The sequence below is a fragment of the Thermobia domestica genome, chromosome 5, assembly GCF_964235325.1.
Source record: "Thermobia domestica chromosome 5, izTheDome1.hap1.1, whole genome shotgun sequence".
Classification (NCBI taxonomy): domain Eukaryota; kingdom Metazoa; phylum Arthropoda; class Insecta; order Zygentoma; family Lepismatidae; genus Thermobia; species Thermobia domestica.
Genome location: NC_137458.1, coordinates 28722800 through 28740279, shown reverse-complemented (window position 1 = coordinate 28740279; position 17480 = coordinate 28722800). Strand labels below are relative to the sequence as shown.

Here is a 17480-nt window from a genome sequence, read left to right as displayed (position 1 = left end):
TCTGGCATGCGTATGCAAATAAATAATCATAAGATTTTTTTTTAAACAAAAGTTATGTATGAATCTGAATTATTAATGTTTTCGCGTAGAATGATGTAATCGTTTCATAGAACACATTTTTGCTGTTTGCTTAATAAGTTGTGCTACAGTGTATTTCCTTGTTGTGAATGAAAGTGCATATAGTATTTCACTATTCCCAATTGCATGTAGATCTTAGGTATGTATTTTTTTTCAAATAGTTTTCTTGATTTTATTTTTTATTGCTTTCGTGTTATACCATATGTGGAATACATGCATTTGGACTGGACTTCAAGTTTCGATGGGCGGGAAAATCTGCCGTAACTATTTCTTGTTGGAAACAGACTTCATGATGATGGTAGTTAAATTTACTAAGTTGACCTTCCATTTAAATACTACATTCATAAATCATGTGTAGGTCGCATTAGTTCAAGGTTACATGAACAGTGATAAAGTAAATGGTCAAACAAACCCCAGCATGAATTGCTTGATTGTTGTTAAATACAAGTACTCAATTCTCGAACAGTAGCGAACAGTTCCATTTAGTTAGTTATTACAGTTTTGGTATGAAAACTAGTCTTGTCTTTGTCACAAACAAGTTCTTTGTCATTGAAGGTGGAAATATACTTTTTATTTTCTAACAGATGTAGAAGAAAAATCAAGAAATAAAGATAAAAGAGCTAGCTACACTGGAATTACAAACTGATATATTGAGATTGAAGCTCGATATTGAATTCTACAAAACGATTACCATATTTCCTCTGCAAGAATGTTTGCTAGATTATTATTTAAACATTTAAAAAAACAGACACAACGAGACTGTATCTGTAGTGTTTAGGCTTTTCTGAGTGCGAGTGGCCTTTCCCTCGCCTTCGTTGTTCATGATGGGATAACATATTTAAACTAGTGACTTTTAAGATTTCTTCTTTCTGAAGAAACAGGGGTGGCAAACAGAGCCGTACCTACCCCATCATGAACAACGGCCCCGGGCGTTCCGGCGCTGATTGCAAGAGACCAAGAAGAATGAAAAAGTGTTAGAAATGAGTAAACGACGCGTCGCCCCGAAAAAGTAGTGGTGCCTTACTTAATCAATATTGTCGGTTTGCAAAGAAATAATAATTTGTTAAAAATCTTCTTGCTTGCTCCGCTCGCAACCCAAACTTTTAATAAGAGTAACAAGTTTTGTTATATATGATTTGTTAATGATGATGATATACGCAAAGTGCCAAGTAATCCCTTATAGTCAGGAATAAAAGTGGATCTGAAAAGGAAGGGGGACAGTAAGTAGCCGCATAACGTCCCACCGTCCCCCTGACTATCTTTGCCCATTGTAGTTTTTTAGGAACTCGAGGGACGCCGAACATATTTTTGGGAGGTGGGAGGACGACGTCCCCCAGCATTCTCCCTCACTTTTACCTCTGCTTAATTATAGTGTGCGCAGTTTTGAAAATCTGAAACGTGCAAACTCTGATATGCGTGGTTTGCGTTTTCATGAGTGGGTGATGAGTGTGCTTAGTTAATCACCCTTTTCTACCCAATCGGATTAATCACGACGGTAATGAAAATGAGAAGAATAAAGAGATATACGCAAGCTGTTGTCTGCGCGGGAATATTAAAATTGAAGGTAAATAAGCGGAATAATAACATTTTCGAACTTCAAGTCGTTGTAGAATAGGGGCTTTAGGGATCATTTCGTCTTTTTCAAAGAATGATCACTATTAGTGTTTTTTTTTTTTTTTTTCATTGACATATGAAATGCCAACTTGAATGCCAACTTGGATGAATTTACTGGGGTCATTTCTCAATCAACTTCTTGTATCGCCAGAATGTTTTTTGTGCGAATTTTTTTCCTTGTGCCGGAGCTTTTATTCATTAAGAAATTACGTAATTTCTGTAATTTCAAACATGTGTCGAAGTCAAATTATATTTGGATTTTAAATACAAACATTAAACATATTCTTCACCTCTATCGATCAATATTGAGAAATTCGCAAAGAAGGCTCCTTTTGAATTTCCGTTAATTTCACAATATATATATATATATATATATATATATATATATATATATATATATATATATATAATATTTTACTGTAAAAGAATCGAAATGAAAATGATTTGTGTTGTCATAATAAAATTACATAAGTTTACTTATTGGAAATTAATGCTTTCACTCATTTCGAACACTTTAAAAGCACATAGTTTCTACTGTATTGAAATTTCATTTTTTATACCTGTATATAGTACGAAACGTAAATAGTTGTAAATTTCCATAACTGTTCTTAAAGTGAATCTGTATACCAACCAAAGGTAGTTTTGTGAAGTTTAACAAGAAGTCCAAAATAAGCCTCTTTAAAACAAGTCTTATTTGTAAAAGAATACATAGTGATCGCTTTTGGCTGTTGCAATAGTCTGTCCAAGCAGCTTGATAAAAATTCAGCGTAGCGTAACAAAAAATCTGTAAAAAAAAAAAGAAAAGAAAAAAAAGGAAGGAAGGAAGGAAAAGCTTGATAAGGTGAGTATATGGGGCGCCAAATTCTACTTCACCCCGGGTGCCGAAATCTCTAGCCACGGCTCTGGCGGCAAATGATGCCACTGAACGACTGAACAAATTGCCTATGGCCTGCCCTAGTTTCTGTGACATTTGTGTCATTTGCCACTGAAAGAAAAAAAATTCGAAACTTTACCATTCTCTGCTCCTCCACAGAAATGTCCACCTTATACAAGAAAACTTATGGAACTGCAGATACATGTAAATATTTTTGAGGTAGCAAATGTAACCTTGGGCACAGACTTGACAACAGCAAACACGATATATTTCCATATTATTATTCTTTTCTACCACATGCAAAAAAAAAAAAAAAAAAAAGTTATTAAAAAATTACAAATTTCACCATGAATACATGGCGTTTTTGGGCGTGGGATGTCTTTTATAACAAATATATCCGTTCTTCTAAGTGATACTATCTGTATCATCACCACAATGCACAACTTGACGCATTCCCCGATCTTTCCAAGCATTTTGACTCGGTGTCTCATTCTCTACTCATTCACAAACTTAAAGGAAGATTTAGGATTCATTGCCAACTACTTGACCTGTTACGCAAACATAACAAAACAAAGAAAGTAGAAATCCCTGAATTTTTACATTTCATTCTGATACAATTTGAGGTTTCTTAAGGTAACGAAAAAATGAAATGAAATTTTTGAGTTTTACGTCTCACGGTTATGCCGGTTAGAACGGGAGACGGTGATGATGAGAAATGAATGAAATGGTGGGATAAAAAAGTGGGAGGAAACGGGAGAATCCCCCAAGGAAACCCACGCACACGGTGTTTGTCCACTACAAAGTTCACTTGGCAGGAGCAGGGTTTGAACCCGGAACTCCACCTTAAGATAACAGTCTAGTGCCTTTTACTCTTTTGTTAATAGTGGACAAACACCGTGTGCGTGGGTTTTTTCGGGGTTCTCCCGTTTCCTCCCACTTTCTTCATTCCACCATTTCATTCATCACTCATCATCACCGTCTCCTTTAGCCTAACCTGCATAAACGGTGACGTAAAAATTAAAGATTTTTCTTTTGTTAATAGATAATCTACCTGAAAGATTCGATAACACTTCTAGTACTAATCTTTTCTTTCGCAAATGACTGAACACAGTTGCATGAATTTGAAATGGGAACGATTCTATTGCTCTTCAAAATGACACCTGTAACTTAAATAAGTGGTGCAATGTATGGAAATTGAATGTGAATCCTAGTATGAGTAAATGTACTTTCCGCGCAATCTCTCTGAAGAAAAATACATATCTCAATTATATTTAGAACATTGTACGCATGGCGACAGTTCATATTCCACCTTAAAGTCTAAATACACATTTTATATTGCGTCAGGCCCGCAGTCAGAACACTAAGACAGAAAGAGAATGTCATTTGAAGATAATTTTCGGGGATCTACTTTGTGAACTCATCTCACATGCATTATGTTTGAACACATTTATCAAAACAAACAGCTGAATATTTCAGGAAGTCTAAAAGATGTTGCAGGGAGATTGAGCCTTCCTTGCCCCCCTCCCCCCGTAACTAAGGATAGGTGCTGATTGCCACGGGTGCTGACTGCCACAGCCAATTATTGGTGCTGACTGCCACGACTGTCGCTGATTGCAAATATGAAGGTGCTGACTGCCACGGCGGCGTGCTGACTGCCACGAGCCTGAGAGAAACTGTATTTGGAAAGAGAGGAATTAATCCCTCATACTAAATTTATGATTATTAATTAATTTAGTATTCATCACAGCAAATCTATGTGGCAAGTTACGAAGTTGCTTACTAAGTGGAACGACATACACTTGGATGTTTATAAAGGGATTGTATTTTCTGTTATATGTTCAATTTGCACATTTCATTGTTTATATGAACTGTTTTATTGTATTATTTAATGGATATGATGGTCTGAAGCCAGCTGACAAGGGAAGTTTGGGAGAAGCACTCGCCTGCAGAGAAATAAGCATGTCATTTGAAGGACCAATTCATGCTGATTACAACAGGTAATAAAACTCATGTACGTTGAGAACTGTTCGAGATATTCAGCTTGGAAGTTTATATGAGAAAACGAGTGGATGCACGTTTCAATGCGTTAAGTATTCTCACCCATGGCGAAGCCTGATGGTTTGAACTTCCTATTGCTTGATCACTGGGGTCCACTCACAGACAAATTGTCCATTACAAGTTGCATGACGGATGGCAAAGACCTAATGGTTGAGAAGATGCCAAAGAATTGCACACGATTTGTGCAACCATTTGATGTGTTTTGATTCCGATCAATTAAAGATTATGGCAGGAGATTTGTACATAGTATGAATCTTCTTCATCTGGACGTTATAATGTGCTAACGAAACAATCAAATAAAGTTCGTGTCCATACGAATCACTTCCGATCACCGCAATACATTGGATTGTTTCAGTTTGCGTTCTGCAAGGCAGGTTACGAACAAATTATAGGCCTATAACTTTTGAATCACTTGTCGAATTTGCTTTTTGCTTTGGTTATGCGAACTGTTCCCTTGACGGAAGCAACGCAATTGCACATATAAAATGTTCATGGTGCAAGGGAGTATTTTGCCTGCGTCATTTCTTCATAAAACAGAAGAACAACAGTGATCAATTTCATCTCTAACCTATGATTATTGTGAACAATGTAATGACTAATTGTATCTAACAAACCCGTTAGTTATTGCGAAACACTTTTTTTCTGATACTTCCAATAGCTTTCAGTTCGTATGTCAATATTCGTTACTAATTATGTTGTACTTAACGCGTATAAATGCGTATATCCTTATTTTGTCATATAAACTTCCAAGTTGAATATCTTGAACCGTTCTCAACCGTATATGAATTTTATTAGCTTGTTATAATCAGCATAAATTGGGACTTCAAATGGCATGCTTAGTTTCTCTGCAGACGAGTGCTTTCTCCTGAACTTCCCTTGTGAGGTACAGCCAGCAGTGCTTTTTGATTTAACTTTCAAGAGCTGCTCGAAACAATTTGCACAGCTGTACACAGTTCATGCTGACATAGGGAGTTCAAGTGAGAATACATAAATCGTACCAATTTTGTACGCACCGCTCTCTGACAAAACTGAAAGTACATTCATGTCCAAAATTATTGTCGCATATCTATAACTGTCTTCTTGTAAGAATATAATTTGATAATTTTGCAGAGTACTTTTAATACTTATATTATGTGTATAATCAGGAAATTTATATTTGTGATAAATTTGATAGGAAAAGAATTATAAATAGGAAAATCATAATGAGTAAAATAAAATGTAACTAAATGGACAAGAAAATTTTATTTTCGTTTCATTGTTCTTATTTGCTGCTCTTTTGACATGAAATTTACCACATACTTGTCTTTGCCGATTATACACATACTAACATTATAAGAAATACCGGGCGAATTAGTTGTCATATATTACTAGAACAACATATTTATAATCATGTGACAATAATTTTGGACATGAGTGTACATACAGAGACCTGTTTACCTTTGTTATGTGAAGTCTGAACAACACGATCGTAAGGATCATCTAGTTTCTTTCATGCTTCTTGGCGCCCGGTAATGTTACGTCTAGCAACTTTCTCTCAGGCTCGTGGCAGTCAGCACACCATCGTGGCAGTCAGCACCTTGATATTAGCAATCAGAGCCAGTCGTGGCAATCAGCACCAATAATTGGCTCTGGCAGTCAGCACCCGTGGCAGTCAGCACCCCACCGTTACTAAGGACTTCTATAGCTTCGGTGGTGAAAGGAATGTTAAACTTATAAAAAGTTAAACACAGAATTATTACTCCGATTATTTCATCACCGTTCCCTTCCAATTAATCTTCTTTAGCTTATAGGACATAACCACGGGAAGTTACACCAAATATTTTATTTCAGTTTAGTAATTAATGAATTATATTTAAGGAATTAGAACAAAAATATTCGAAGTTGATTTAATTTGGAACAAGAAGCCAGATAATGATAGCGGAATAGGCTATTTACTTCTGTATTATAATGAACATAGTGATGTTAATGTAATAATTATTATATTTAATAGTATGTTAATGATGTTTTCTCTAACAAAGGTGTGTTCTTTTAATTTTAGGAAATATCAATCACAGACTGAGAGAAGAAAGAGTAGAGAATGAATAAACTCACAGGTATGATATGATATCACAATCAATATTGTCCACCAGACGAGAAGTACTTTTTTTTTTTCAAAATCAAGAAGAAACGAAAAAAACATGACAATTCTTGTCTTATTTTTGAGACGCGAAATTTCACGAATCTTGCGAGCAACACAAGTTCTTCCAAGTTTTAAACCTCAAACACTGTTTTAGTGTTACAAGATTCGTATAAAATCTTTAAATTGATAAAGTAATTTTACGAACATAATGAAAAGCATTTATCAACTTTTAAAGTCATTGCACAAGGAACTTCAATAATAAAATACGTTTTAAATATTACATCATACCCTTCGTGACCTGTCGGATACCTTTTAGGTCTTTAACAAAAGAAAGGAGTTTACTCGTACATTTGCTATATATTTTTATAAACGGAAAATGTTGATATGAGATGAGATAAGCTTTTTAATAATTGAGACGAAAACTTCTACAAAACTTACGATTCGAGACGAGAAAATGTTATTTCTCGTCTCGTCTCATGGGTAACAACAATCATACCCAAAGCTATTCTTAAACTTATCATCAATTATCTGTTCCCTTTTATTTTAATCTTTATTCATACTTATTTTACAATAATCTCATATCCGTCATTTTCTTTAAACTTTTCTTTAAAGGATGCCATTGTTTTCAAAGTTTTATTACGTTTTATGGATCAAAGATATTGTTTTATTTTCTCCCTCAGTGCTTCATCAAGAACTATATTCGATCACGTTTTATTAGCATTTGATGATGCTTTGAAAAATGTTAACTTACTGATTGTATGTCACTTCAATACAGAGTTGCCAACATCAGAGAAAAAAAATTATCGACTTTCATCTTTAAAATTATCCTACATTACAAAAAAAATATCCTAATAATTATAGAAATAAGTATAATACTATTAATAATAATAAAATATATCATAAACTTATCTAGAAATCTTCAGTTTTGAACTCCAAATCGGTGTTACTGCTTTCATCATTTTTTTAAAAAAGAAAACTTATGAACACACTACTCTAAACAACAACATTTTCACCCACTCGTAAACGTAATTGAATTTAAAGAACGGATACAGGTTGGCATTTGTCAATTCTCAAATCGTTATTGATTTATTTTAGCGGGAATGACTGTTAAAAACCTTAATGTGTGTATATTATAATTATTTAATGCACATATACTGTACAATTTATTTGAACATTCAGAAACTCCCAAAAAGTGTGCTTTCTAAAATTATTGTTGTATTAAAAAAATCATACATTTCTATCTTCCTAAAATATCTTTCTTCTTGTCTTTTGTAACCTTTTAAAATTTTATTCACTTCTTAAAATGTTACCCTTCACAATTCTTTCTTTTATTTTCTAATCTTTCAGTGTTTCATTTACTGCTTAAAATATTCTATTTAAAATTCTTTAATTTTCTTGTGCAAACTTTATTTTATTTACTTTTTAATTAATACTTTTTATGCTTTTATAGACTTTATAATATTTTTCGCTTCTTAAAATTATTCCTATTTTATAGCTAACTTTTAATATTTTATTAATTTCTTAAATTTTATTTGAAAACTTTTTAAATTTCTTTCGTAACGTTTATTTATATTTTATTCTCTTCTTAAAGTATAACTTTTCAAAATTCATTTGTTTTCTTTCGTAACTTTTAATATATTATTCATTTCCTTATTTATTTTTATAACACTCGTTTTTATCTTTGGTAACCTTTTAATAATTTTATTTTTTTTTTAATTATTAACTTTCTCGCTCTTTTTGTATTTTTTAGCTTTTTTTATTTCTTATAATTTTTGCAATTTTTTTTTAGCACTTTGTGCCTTAGTTCATCTTGAATATTTCTGTTTGTTTTTAGTTTTATCTTTCATGTACTTGATTTGAATAGATTGATTCTGATTCTTTTTCTCTATCCAGTGCTCATTCTATGTTTGAACATTATAAAATGGTCCTACGGTATAAGAACTGGTCCCGAGAGCGCAGCCAGGGTTTTATCCAGGAATATGAATGTATTTTCCATGCGATTGTTACAGGTTTGTAATATTGCTGTACAATTATTCATTTAAAACATATGTAGATATTATCTATAAGTTATCTCTTATCATAACAACAGGATCTCAGTTAATTTTATTGACATTTTTATTACGTTCAAATAATTATTTAAAAACTTGTACTACTTGGCAATCTACTGCTGAGAAATTTCTATAAAGGATAGTACTCAGTGGTCTTGATTGCTTGACAGTGAGTAATTTGACCTTTTTGAATTATTGTTTATACAACGGACGGACAGATTACGCGACTTAAAGTGATACTACAGTATTATAGAACTATATACCACTGGTTCCCAACCTCTGGGGCACCTCCACTGGTAGGGCTATAGAGCGAACAAGGGGAGCGGATGTTACCGACAAAATAAAGTGAGTAAAATTATGAATAAAACATTATTTTTCGAGGTTGTTTACTTAATGTCTTAACTACATTCGATGATAAATTCATTTGCTTTTCTACTAAGAAAATAAGAAAAATTTTAAAAAATATATTTAAGTCTCGCAATTCTATCGCTAGATGGTATGGTATATGCTAAATTAGGTACTGTTTTGTTGATAATGTAATATTTGGCTATATTTTACATATTTTTTTTTTTTTTTTGTAACGAACAGGCACCGTCCGCACTGGAAGGTATATCAATGCTAGTGAGATATTTTTATTTTTAATTGATAAATGTGCTTGTTTTAATTTGCATAAATAAAAACTATCTTCCGTAAGGTTTCCCAAGCACCATGATCGTGTGCTCTGTAGCCACCATTAGTTATGAATAATCATGTTTTTGCATATTCTATCGTTGAATATACACTGAACAATTACTGATAGAGTATTTGAATGGTCCTACATTTTGTTTTGAGAATATTTCTAATGAGTTTTGTGTTATTTTTTCGGATGCAAGAAAGATATCTCTATCTAGGATATTTTGAGAAAAGTAATTAGAGCAGGAACGTAGCTAACTTGATTACTTAGACGGGGCAGAAATGAATATTGAGGGACAATAGCAAAGATAAAGGAAAACACTACAAAACTATTTATTTATTTATTTATTATTTACGGAATCAGTTACAAAACTGTATTTTCTTTTACTAAATATATACTATACTGACAAATATTACGTTATACAAATCCAACACTACCAAGATACATAATTAACATACTAGTATTTAAAACAATAGCTATATAAAATAAAATAATTCAATTCATTTACATATTATTTGTTATGGAAAATATTTGATTTATCTACCATAAGCATATTATTTTACACCGAAATGACTAAAATGCGTTAAATTTAATTTAATTTGATAAATAAATTGAAAGTAAATTTATTTCGTATAGCTTTGAGCCAATTTTAAAATTCTCTATAATGTTCTGATTTAAGGAGGGCAAAAAATATTTAAGACGGACATTGCCAGCTGTTGCCGCTACCTGGCTACGGGCCTGAATTAGGTTATCTACTCAAATAATAATTTTGGGGAGACCTCCTATTGGATGGTAACTCCAAAGCACCTTAAAGGATTTCAATAAAATTTGGTAAAATTCTGTTTCACGGTATAAGAAATTGAGTAACTTAGGTTTCGACAACATCACAAAGAAACTGACCACATGTTTACCAATTACTTCGTAAGCATAGTACTATAATATGAAGTTCAAACTTTCATTTTTTTAAGATTCCCTCGTTACTTTCAAATATGTAGCAAAATAACGAAATAATTTAGATTTCCTTATTGGCTGGTCAGACATTATATTATATCAAATATTCCCCTGATATAAGTGTAAGACTGAGATGTATAAAAGTTTAGGGGATGCATACGGCATTTGATGCAATATTGTAATTTCCAAGGATCTTATAAAGTAGAGCATCTGCCCATATGTATCTTCATCCTATAAAATAAATGAAGCCAAAAAACAACCGAGCATCGGCACGTGTGATTGGCTACTCTCGTTTCCGCCATGATTGTTGGCTCAAAACATTGCGATCCTATTGGGCGGAGTGAGCAGAGTAGGGGTGGTGAAACTGTGACGTGTGGCTTCAAGATTTTGTTGTAAGGGTAAATCCTCTATTTTATAAGATCCTTGGTAATTTCATACAACACTGCTTCAAAGAAAACAAAAGAAAGTGAAAAAAAGACTGTCCAGTACTGGTAAGATGTAATTCACAAACAGATACACACCAAGGATGTTATAAAATAGAGGATCAGCCCATACAACAAAATCATGAAGCCATACGTCACTGCTTCGCCACACCTACTCTGCCCACTCCGCGCCACTAAGATGGCAATGTTTCGAGCAAACAATCATGGCGGAAACGAGAGTAGCCAATCAGACGTTCCGGCTCAGATGATGCTCGGTTGCTTTTTGGCTTCATTGAGTTCATATGATGAAGATGCGTATCGGCAAATCCTCTATTTTATAACATCCTTAATACATATACACATAGGGATTATTAAACAGCTCCTCTTAATATTAAGATAAATTGATAATTAAATATGTGGACGTCCAGAGCACAAGGGGCTCAAGTCCGATTTGCAAAGTTGTGAGAAAAAGGGATGTAGGGTTTATACGGTACGCTTCAGTAAATCAAAAACTTAACACTGTTTTTTACGTTATACTGTAAAGTTATTTACACCAATTGAATATGAATTTTTCAAGCTCTGAAAGGGACTTAAGATAGATAAAAATTAAATATGTCGAAAATGATCAAAAGTGGATCCTTGAACACTGGACATGCAATCTAGAGATAGAAACATATTGAGTTGAGTTAATTTTGAGTTTAACGTCCCTTTCAGCAGCGAGGCTATATGAGACGGGACCTACTGATTAAAGTGCAATCCGAACCACATGAGTTCCCGCCGGGAATCGGACCCGGGTCTCCCACGCCAAAGGCGCATATGCTAACCGCTTAGCCACGGAGGAGCTCAGATAGACACATAGTCTAAAATAAAATATAGTGGAACTAACACTTCTTTTCTTGCAGGAATTAAGCTACAGTGAAATAGAGAATCTATTGTTCTCACCACCAAGTATTAAGACAGCTTTAGTGATGCTATATGAGGGAGCGAATGAAAACACAGAGAAAGAAATTAAAGACACACTCATGTTACCAGATGATCCAGATGTGACACGGCAAGGCTATGCTCAATTATTAAAAGAAATTAGGGTAAGTATTTATATATCTATTTCCTCTATCAAGAAGCTGGGATTTGCGACAGATAGTTCCTTATTAGAGAAATATTATTCCTAATTGACGTGCACGTGAATGGATAAGCCGCAATTACTCAGTACGTATATTTCCAATTTTAATCCACAATTTATGGCCACCCTTCCCCCTCTCTACCAACTTAATGGTCCTGCTAACACGTTGGGCTAAAAATACAGAACCTGTTCTGGGAGCGAAACATTAAGGTAGTTGTGCGCAATTTCGCGACGTTTACAATTTCGCCACCTACCACTAGTACGAAGGTCTGATAAATGAAGAGTCAAATGACGTTAGTCAGTCTGTGAATGTTACCTATATTGAAGGGATAGGTGCTGATTGCCACGGGTGCTGACTGCCACAGCCAATTATTGGTGCTGACTACCACGACTGTGGCTGATTGCAAATAACTTATAAAGGTGCTGACTGCCACGACGGCGTGCTGACTGCCACGAGCCTGGGAGAAACTGTATTTGGAAAGAGAGGAATTAATCCCTCATACTAAATTTATGATTATTAATTAATTTAGTAGAGAATAATTAGGGATTAATTTATTAATCATTACAGCAAATCTATGTGGCATCCTATAAGTTACAAAGTTGCTCACTAAGTGGAACGACATACGCTTGGATATTTATAAAGGGATTGTCTTTTCTGTTATATGTACAATTTGCACATTTCAATGTTTATATTAATTGTTTTATTGTATTTTATTTAATGGATATGATGGCCTGAAGCCATCTGACAATGGAAGTTTGGGAGAAGCACTCGCCTGCAGAGAAATAAGCATGTCATTTGAAGGACCATTTCATGCTGATTACAACAGGTAATAAAACTCCTGTGCGTTGAGAACTGTTCGAGATATTCAGTTTAGAAGTTTATATGAGAAAATGAGTGGATGCACGTTTCAATGCGTTAAGTATTCTCTCCCATAGCCTGATGGTTTGAACTTGCTATTGCTTGATCACTGGGGTCCATTCACAGAAAAATTGCCCATTACAAGTTGCATGACGGATGGCAAAGACCTAATGGTTGAGAATATACTAAAGAATTGCACACAATTTGTGCAACCATTTGATGTGTTTTGATTCCGATCAATCAAACATTATGGCAGGAGATTTGTACATAGTATGAAACTTCTTCTTCTGGACGCTATAATGTACCAACGAAACAATCAAATACAGTTCGTGTCCATACGAATCACTTCCGATCACCGCTATACATTGGATTGTTTCAGTTTGCGTTCTACAAGGCAGGTTACGAACAAATTATAGGCCTATAACTTTTGAATCACTTGTCGAATTTGCTTTTTGCTTTGGTTATGCGAACTGTTCCCTTGACGGAAGCAACGCAATTGCACATATAAAATGTTCATGGTGCAAGGGAGTCTTTTGCTTGCGTCATTTCTTCATAAAACAGAAGAACAACAGTGATCAATTTCATCTCTAACCTATGATTATAGTGAACAATGTAATGACTAATTGTATCTAACAAACCCGTTAGTTATTGCGAAACACTTTTTTTTTTCCTGTTACTTCCGATAGCTTTCAATTCGTTTCGTTACTAATTATGTTGTACTTAACGCGTATAAATGCGTATATCCTCATTTTCTCATATAAACTTCCAAGTTAAATATCTCGAATCGTTCTCAACCGTACAGGAATTTTATTAGCTTGTTGTAATCAGCATGAATTGGGACTTTAAATGGCATGCTTAGTATCTCTGCAGGCGAGTGCTTTATCCTGAACTTCCCTTGTGAGGAACAGCCAGCAGTACTTTTTTGATGGAACTTTCAAGAGCTGCTCGAAACAATTTGCGCAGCTGTACACAGTTCATACTGACATAGTGAGTTCAAGTGAGAATACATAAATCGTACCAATTTTGTACGCACCGCTCCCTAACAAAACTGAAGTACACTCATGTCCAAAATTATTGTCTCATATCTATAACTGTCTTCTTGCAAGAATATAATTTGATAATTTTGCAGAGTACTTTTAATACTGATATGCGTATAATCAGGAAATGTATATTTGTGGTATATTTCATAGGGAAAGAATTATAAATGCGAAAATCATAATGAGTAAAATAAAATGTAACTAATGGACAAGAAAATTTTATTTTCGTTTTATTGTTCTTATTTACTGCTCTTTTGACATGAAATTTATCACATACTTGTCTTATCCGATTATACACATACTAACATTATAAGAAATACGGGCGAATTTGTTATCAAATTATATTACTGGAACAACATATTTATAGTCATGCGACAATAATTTTGGACATGAGTGTACATACAGAGACCTGTTTACCTTTGTTAGGTGTTGGTCTGAACAACACGATCCTAAGGTTCATCTAGTTTATTTCATGCTTCTTGGCGTCCAGTAATGTTACGTCTAGCAACTTTCTCTCAGGCTCGTGGCAGTCAGCACGCCATCGTGGCAATCAGCACTTTGATATTGGCAATCAGCGCCAGTCGTGGCAATCAGCACCAATAATTGGCTCTAGCAGTCAGCACCCCACCTATTGAAGCACTTCATTAGGACAAGGAACTAAGTAGGAACGAAGGGTAGCCATTATCTGTTTTTATTCTGACGCTAATTTAACACTATCCGTTGCCAATCCTTTCAATTATTGTATATATTGTAAGTTTGTCTCTGAGAGGACTAACGTATAGTCAAAATCTAAGTAACCTTCTACACTCAATACTATAAACATTGAAACAGGTTCGCATTTGAGTCTAGTGTTTTCATCCGATAGTAGTGGCAAAATCGTATAATACTCTCTGTATGTAATGTCGCCATGTGGAAACATTGTGTTTTATTATGTTTCTCCTTCTTGTTGTCGGTTTTGAAGACAATACTTTTACAATTAAAGCAGGCACGGGAAATTATATGAAATCATTTCAGAGCTTTTGAACAGGGGCAACTGAGATAATAAGGTTTCTAAAAGTTCGAACCAATGTTTAAGCCAGGGTTATGTAATAAATAGAGATTGAAAGAAAACATTAGAGTTTGTAGATATTTACAAAGTAAATAGTACTTAGTAATACCGACGTTGACAGTTTTCAAACTTTAAAGTAAACTTTCTTGGCCTCAAAAATTTTATATGTTATTTTTTTATTCGACCCTCAGAAGTTATTGGAGCGGTTTAGGCATCATATTTTCATTCTCAAGAATCAACAAACACATACGTACTAATGCAATAATCAATATGTACGTTAATATTGATTTAAAATGAATAGGAATAATGCTTCCTTTGTTTCATTTCTAATATTGGGTGAAAACTGCCAAGCCAGGGGCGGATCCAGGGGGGCGATCGGGGCGATCGCCCCCCCCCCAGAAGAGGAAATTTTCTTATTTTATATATATAAATAAAACCCATCCCAAAGTTTGGAGCCCTTAAAAGTAGCAGTATGACAACCCACCGTCCCCCCAGAAGTCGGTCCTGGATCCGCCCCTGTGCCAAACTCATGTGTAAACTGTGTGAACTGTAAAATAATTAAGCTTCATTGTCTTCAAGAAAGCTCAGATATTTTCTTAGGGCGATTTCGCCACTTACAAGGATTTTGTTTTACTTGTTTGATTAGTTGTTGCTCTAAGAAACATACATGTTTATCATAGATAGCGTAGATATGAAGCTGTCAAATGCAACTACTATATTTACCATTTCAACGTTCAGGATTTTACAGAGATCGTTCAAAGTTTAATGTAGCGAAATTGCGTACATACTGTAAATCGAATTACTCATGTAACTTCATTAAGTTTTTTTTTAAAGTTATTTTTAATTTAATTTCAAGCAATACGAAACTGTCTCAAAACCCATGCACTTATTAATAGCCTTCATAGGTCCCCATCACTTTAATAATAATGATAATAAACTTAAAGATAATTAAGAATATTAAAGAAAATAATACAGTGACCGTTACCCTAGAAAATATATCTAAAAGTTTGGAATTCACATCATATACTTTAATCAGCCAAAACACTAGGAACACTTGTCTAATATCTCGTATATTCACCTATGGTTCGCAGTATAGCAGCAATGTGATTTGAAAAGGAAGCAATCAGGCCTTGGTAGGTGGCTGGAGGTATGACGCACCACATTTGCACAAGTTTCTGTAAATTTTGCAAAGGGAGAACGAACTCGTATCTGACATTCAATTACATCTCAAAGATGTTCAATTAGGTTAAGATCGGGTGAGTTTGGAGGCCATTGCAGCACTGTGCTCCTCGTCCCACAGCAACACAACGTTAGCATTGTGATAAGGAGCATTTTTCTGTTGAAAGATTACATTTCTAGCTTGAAATGCGGTCGACATGAATGGGTGGACATGATATCAGGAAATACCTGCCAATAGCTGGTTAGGCGCCGTCAAAATGCCCTCCATTACTGGACCAATGGATGACTATGTGAAGATTTCCCAAATCGTAATATAGCCACAATTTGCTTGTCGTCGTCCTACTATGCACGTTTCGAACAGCTATTCGCCCGAATTCTGACCAGGCCATCGATGTGATGAAGGCAGTATCGTGATTAATTAGACCATGCAACATTGGGCCATTGGTATGCGGTCCAATAACAATGGACTCGTGACCATTTCAGTAGTAATCGACCGTGCGGTTAACATTGCCATATATGTGGGGCGTTGGCTGTGAAGGCTCACATCTAACAGTCAAATGTAATTGTGTGCTCAGACACGTCCATTGTTAATTTTCGCACATTTTCACCCTATCCTGCACTACCAATCTCAACAGTCTAAAACTTCTGACATTTTTATTGAGATGTGGCCGCTCTTGTGGTTTTGGGCTGGTTTAATTGTCCTTTTCCCACCTTTGGAAACCACTAACCACGGCAGTTCGCGAACACCTGACAAATCACTCTGTTCCCGAGAGGTTCATTCCCATCTGTCTTGCCATCACAATCTGACAAAATCAAACTCTGATATATCGCCGCTTCCCCCATTATGTGCATAAGCATTATACTGACGGATAAATTGAGATCCCTATCATCATCTGAAGAGGATTCTGTTGTGTTCCGTGTATTTTATGTCAGCCAAAGGACTTCCTTCAAAAAGTAGCGAGTAATGATAATATTTTAGCTGATAACTGTATAGATTGAATGGACTCCAGGTCCTCCAAACTGAAAGGCAGAATATCTATTTAAGGAAAAGAGATAGGATAGAGTTTTCAACTCAAAAACGAAAGAAAAATGAGATCATTTAGCCTAAAAGTAATCAGTTCATAGCAGATTCTATAACGTTCTAATCGCTAATGCGAAAGTATTGCCATACACGTTAACGTTATTATCAAGATCTATCTCAAATTTCTGCTTCTTTTATCACAGTCATTCTAATTACGTGTCTCCTACGATTTTTGTTTAATTAGAATTCTTTAATTCTTAAGTTTGTCAAAGTCTCAGGTTTTCAGTAGCAAATCAGAGTCCTAATCGTACCATTGCGCATACCCACAAGAAAGAAAAACACTTGTTACTGTAAAAAGACGATTGACGCAATCCTTCTC

The 17480-nt window shown here is 34.7% G+C and overlaps 1 protein-coding gene across 1 annotated transcript in view; it reads left to right on the top strand.

Moving 5' to 3' along the window:
* Window positions 1–6640: 6640 nt before the first annotated feature.
* LOC145684612 (iris-like) overlaps window positions 6641–17480 on the top strand; it is a 47948-nt gene continuing 37108 nt past the window's right edge. Inside the window, exons 1-3 of the mRNA XM_081756999.1 lie at window positions 6641–6717; window positions 8637–8752; window positions 11740–11922. Coding sequence (XP_081613125.1) covers window positions 6702–6717; window positions 8637–8752; window positions 11740–11922 — 315 coding nt within the window. The 5' untranslated portion in view covers window positions 6641–6701. The remainder of the gene's footprint in view (window positions 6718–8636; window positions 8753–11739; window positions 11923–17480) is intronic.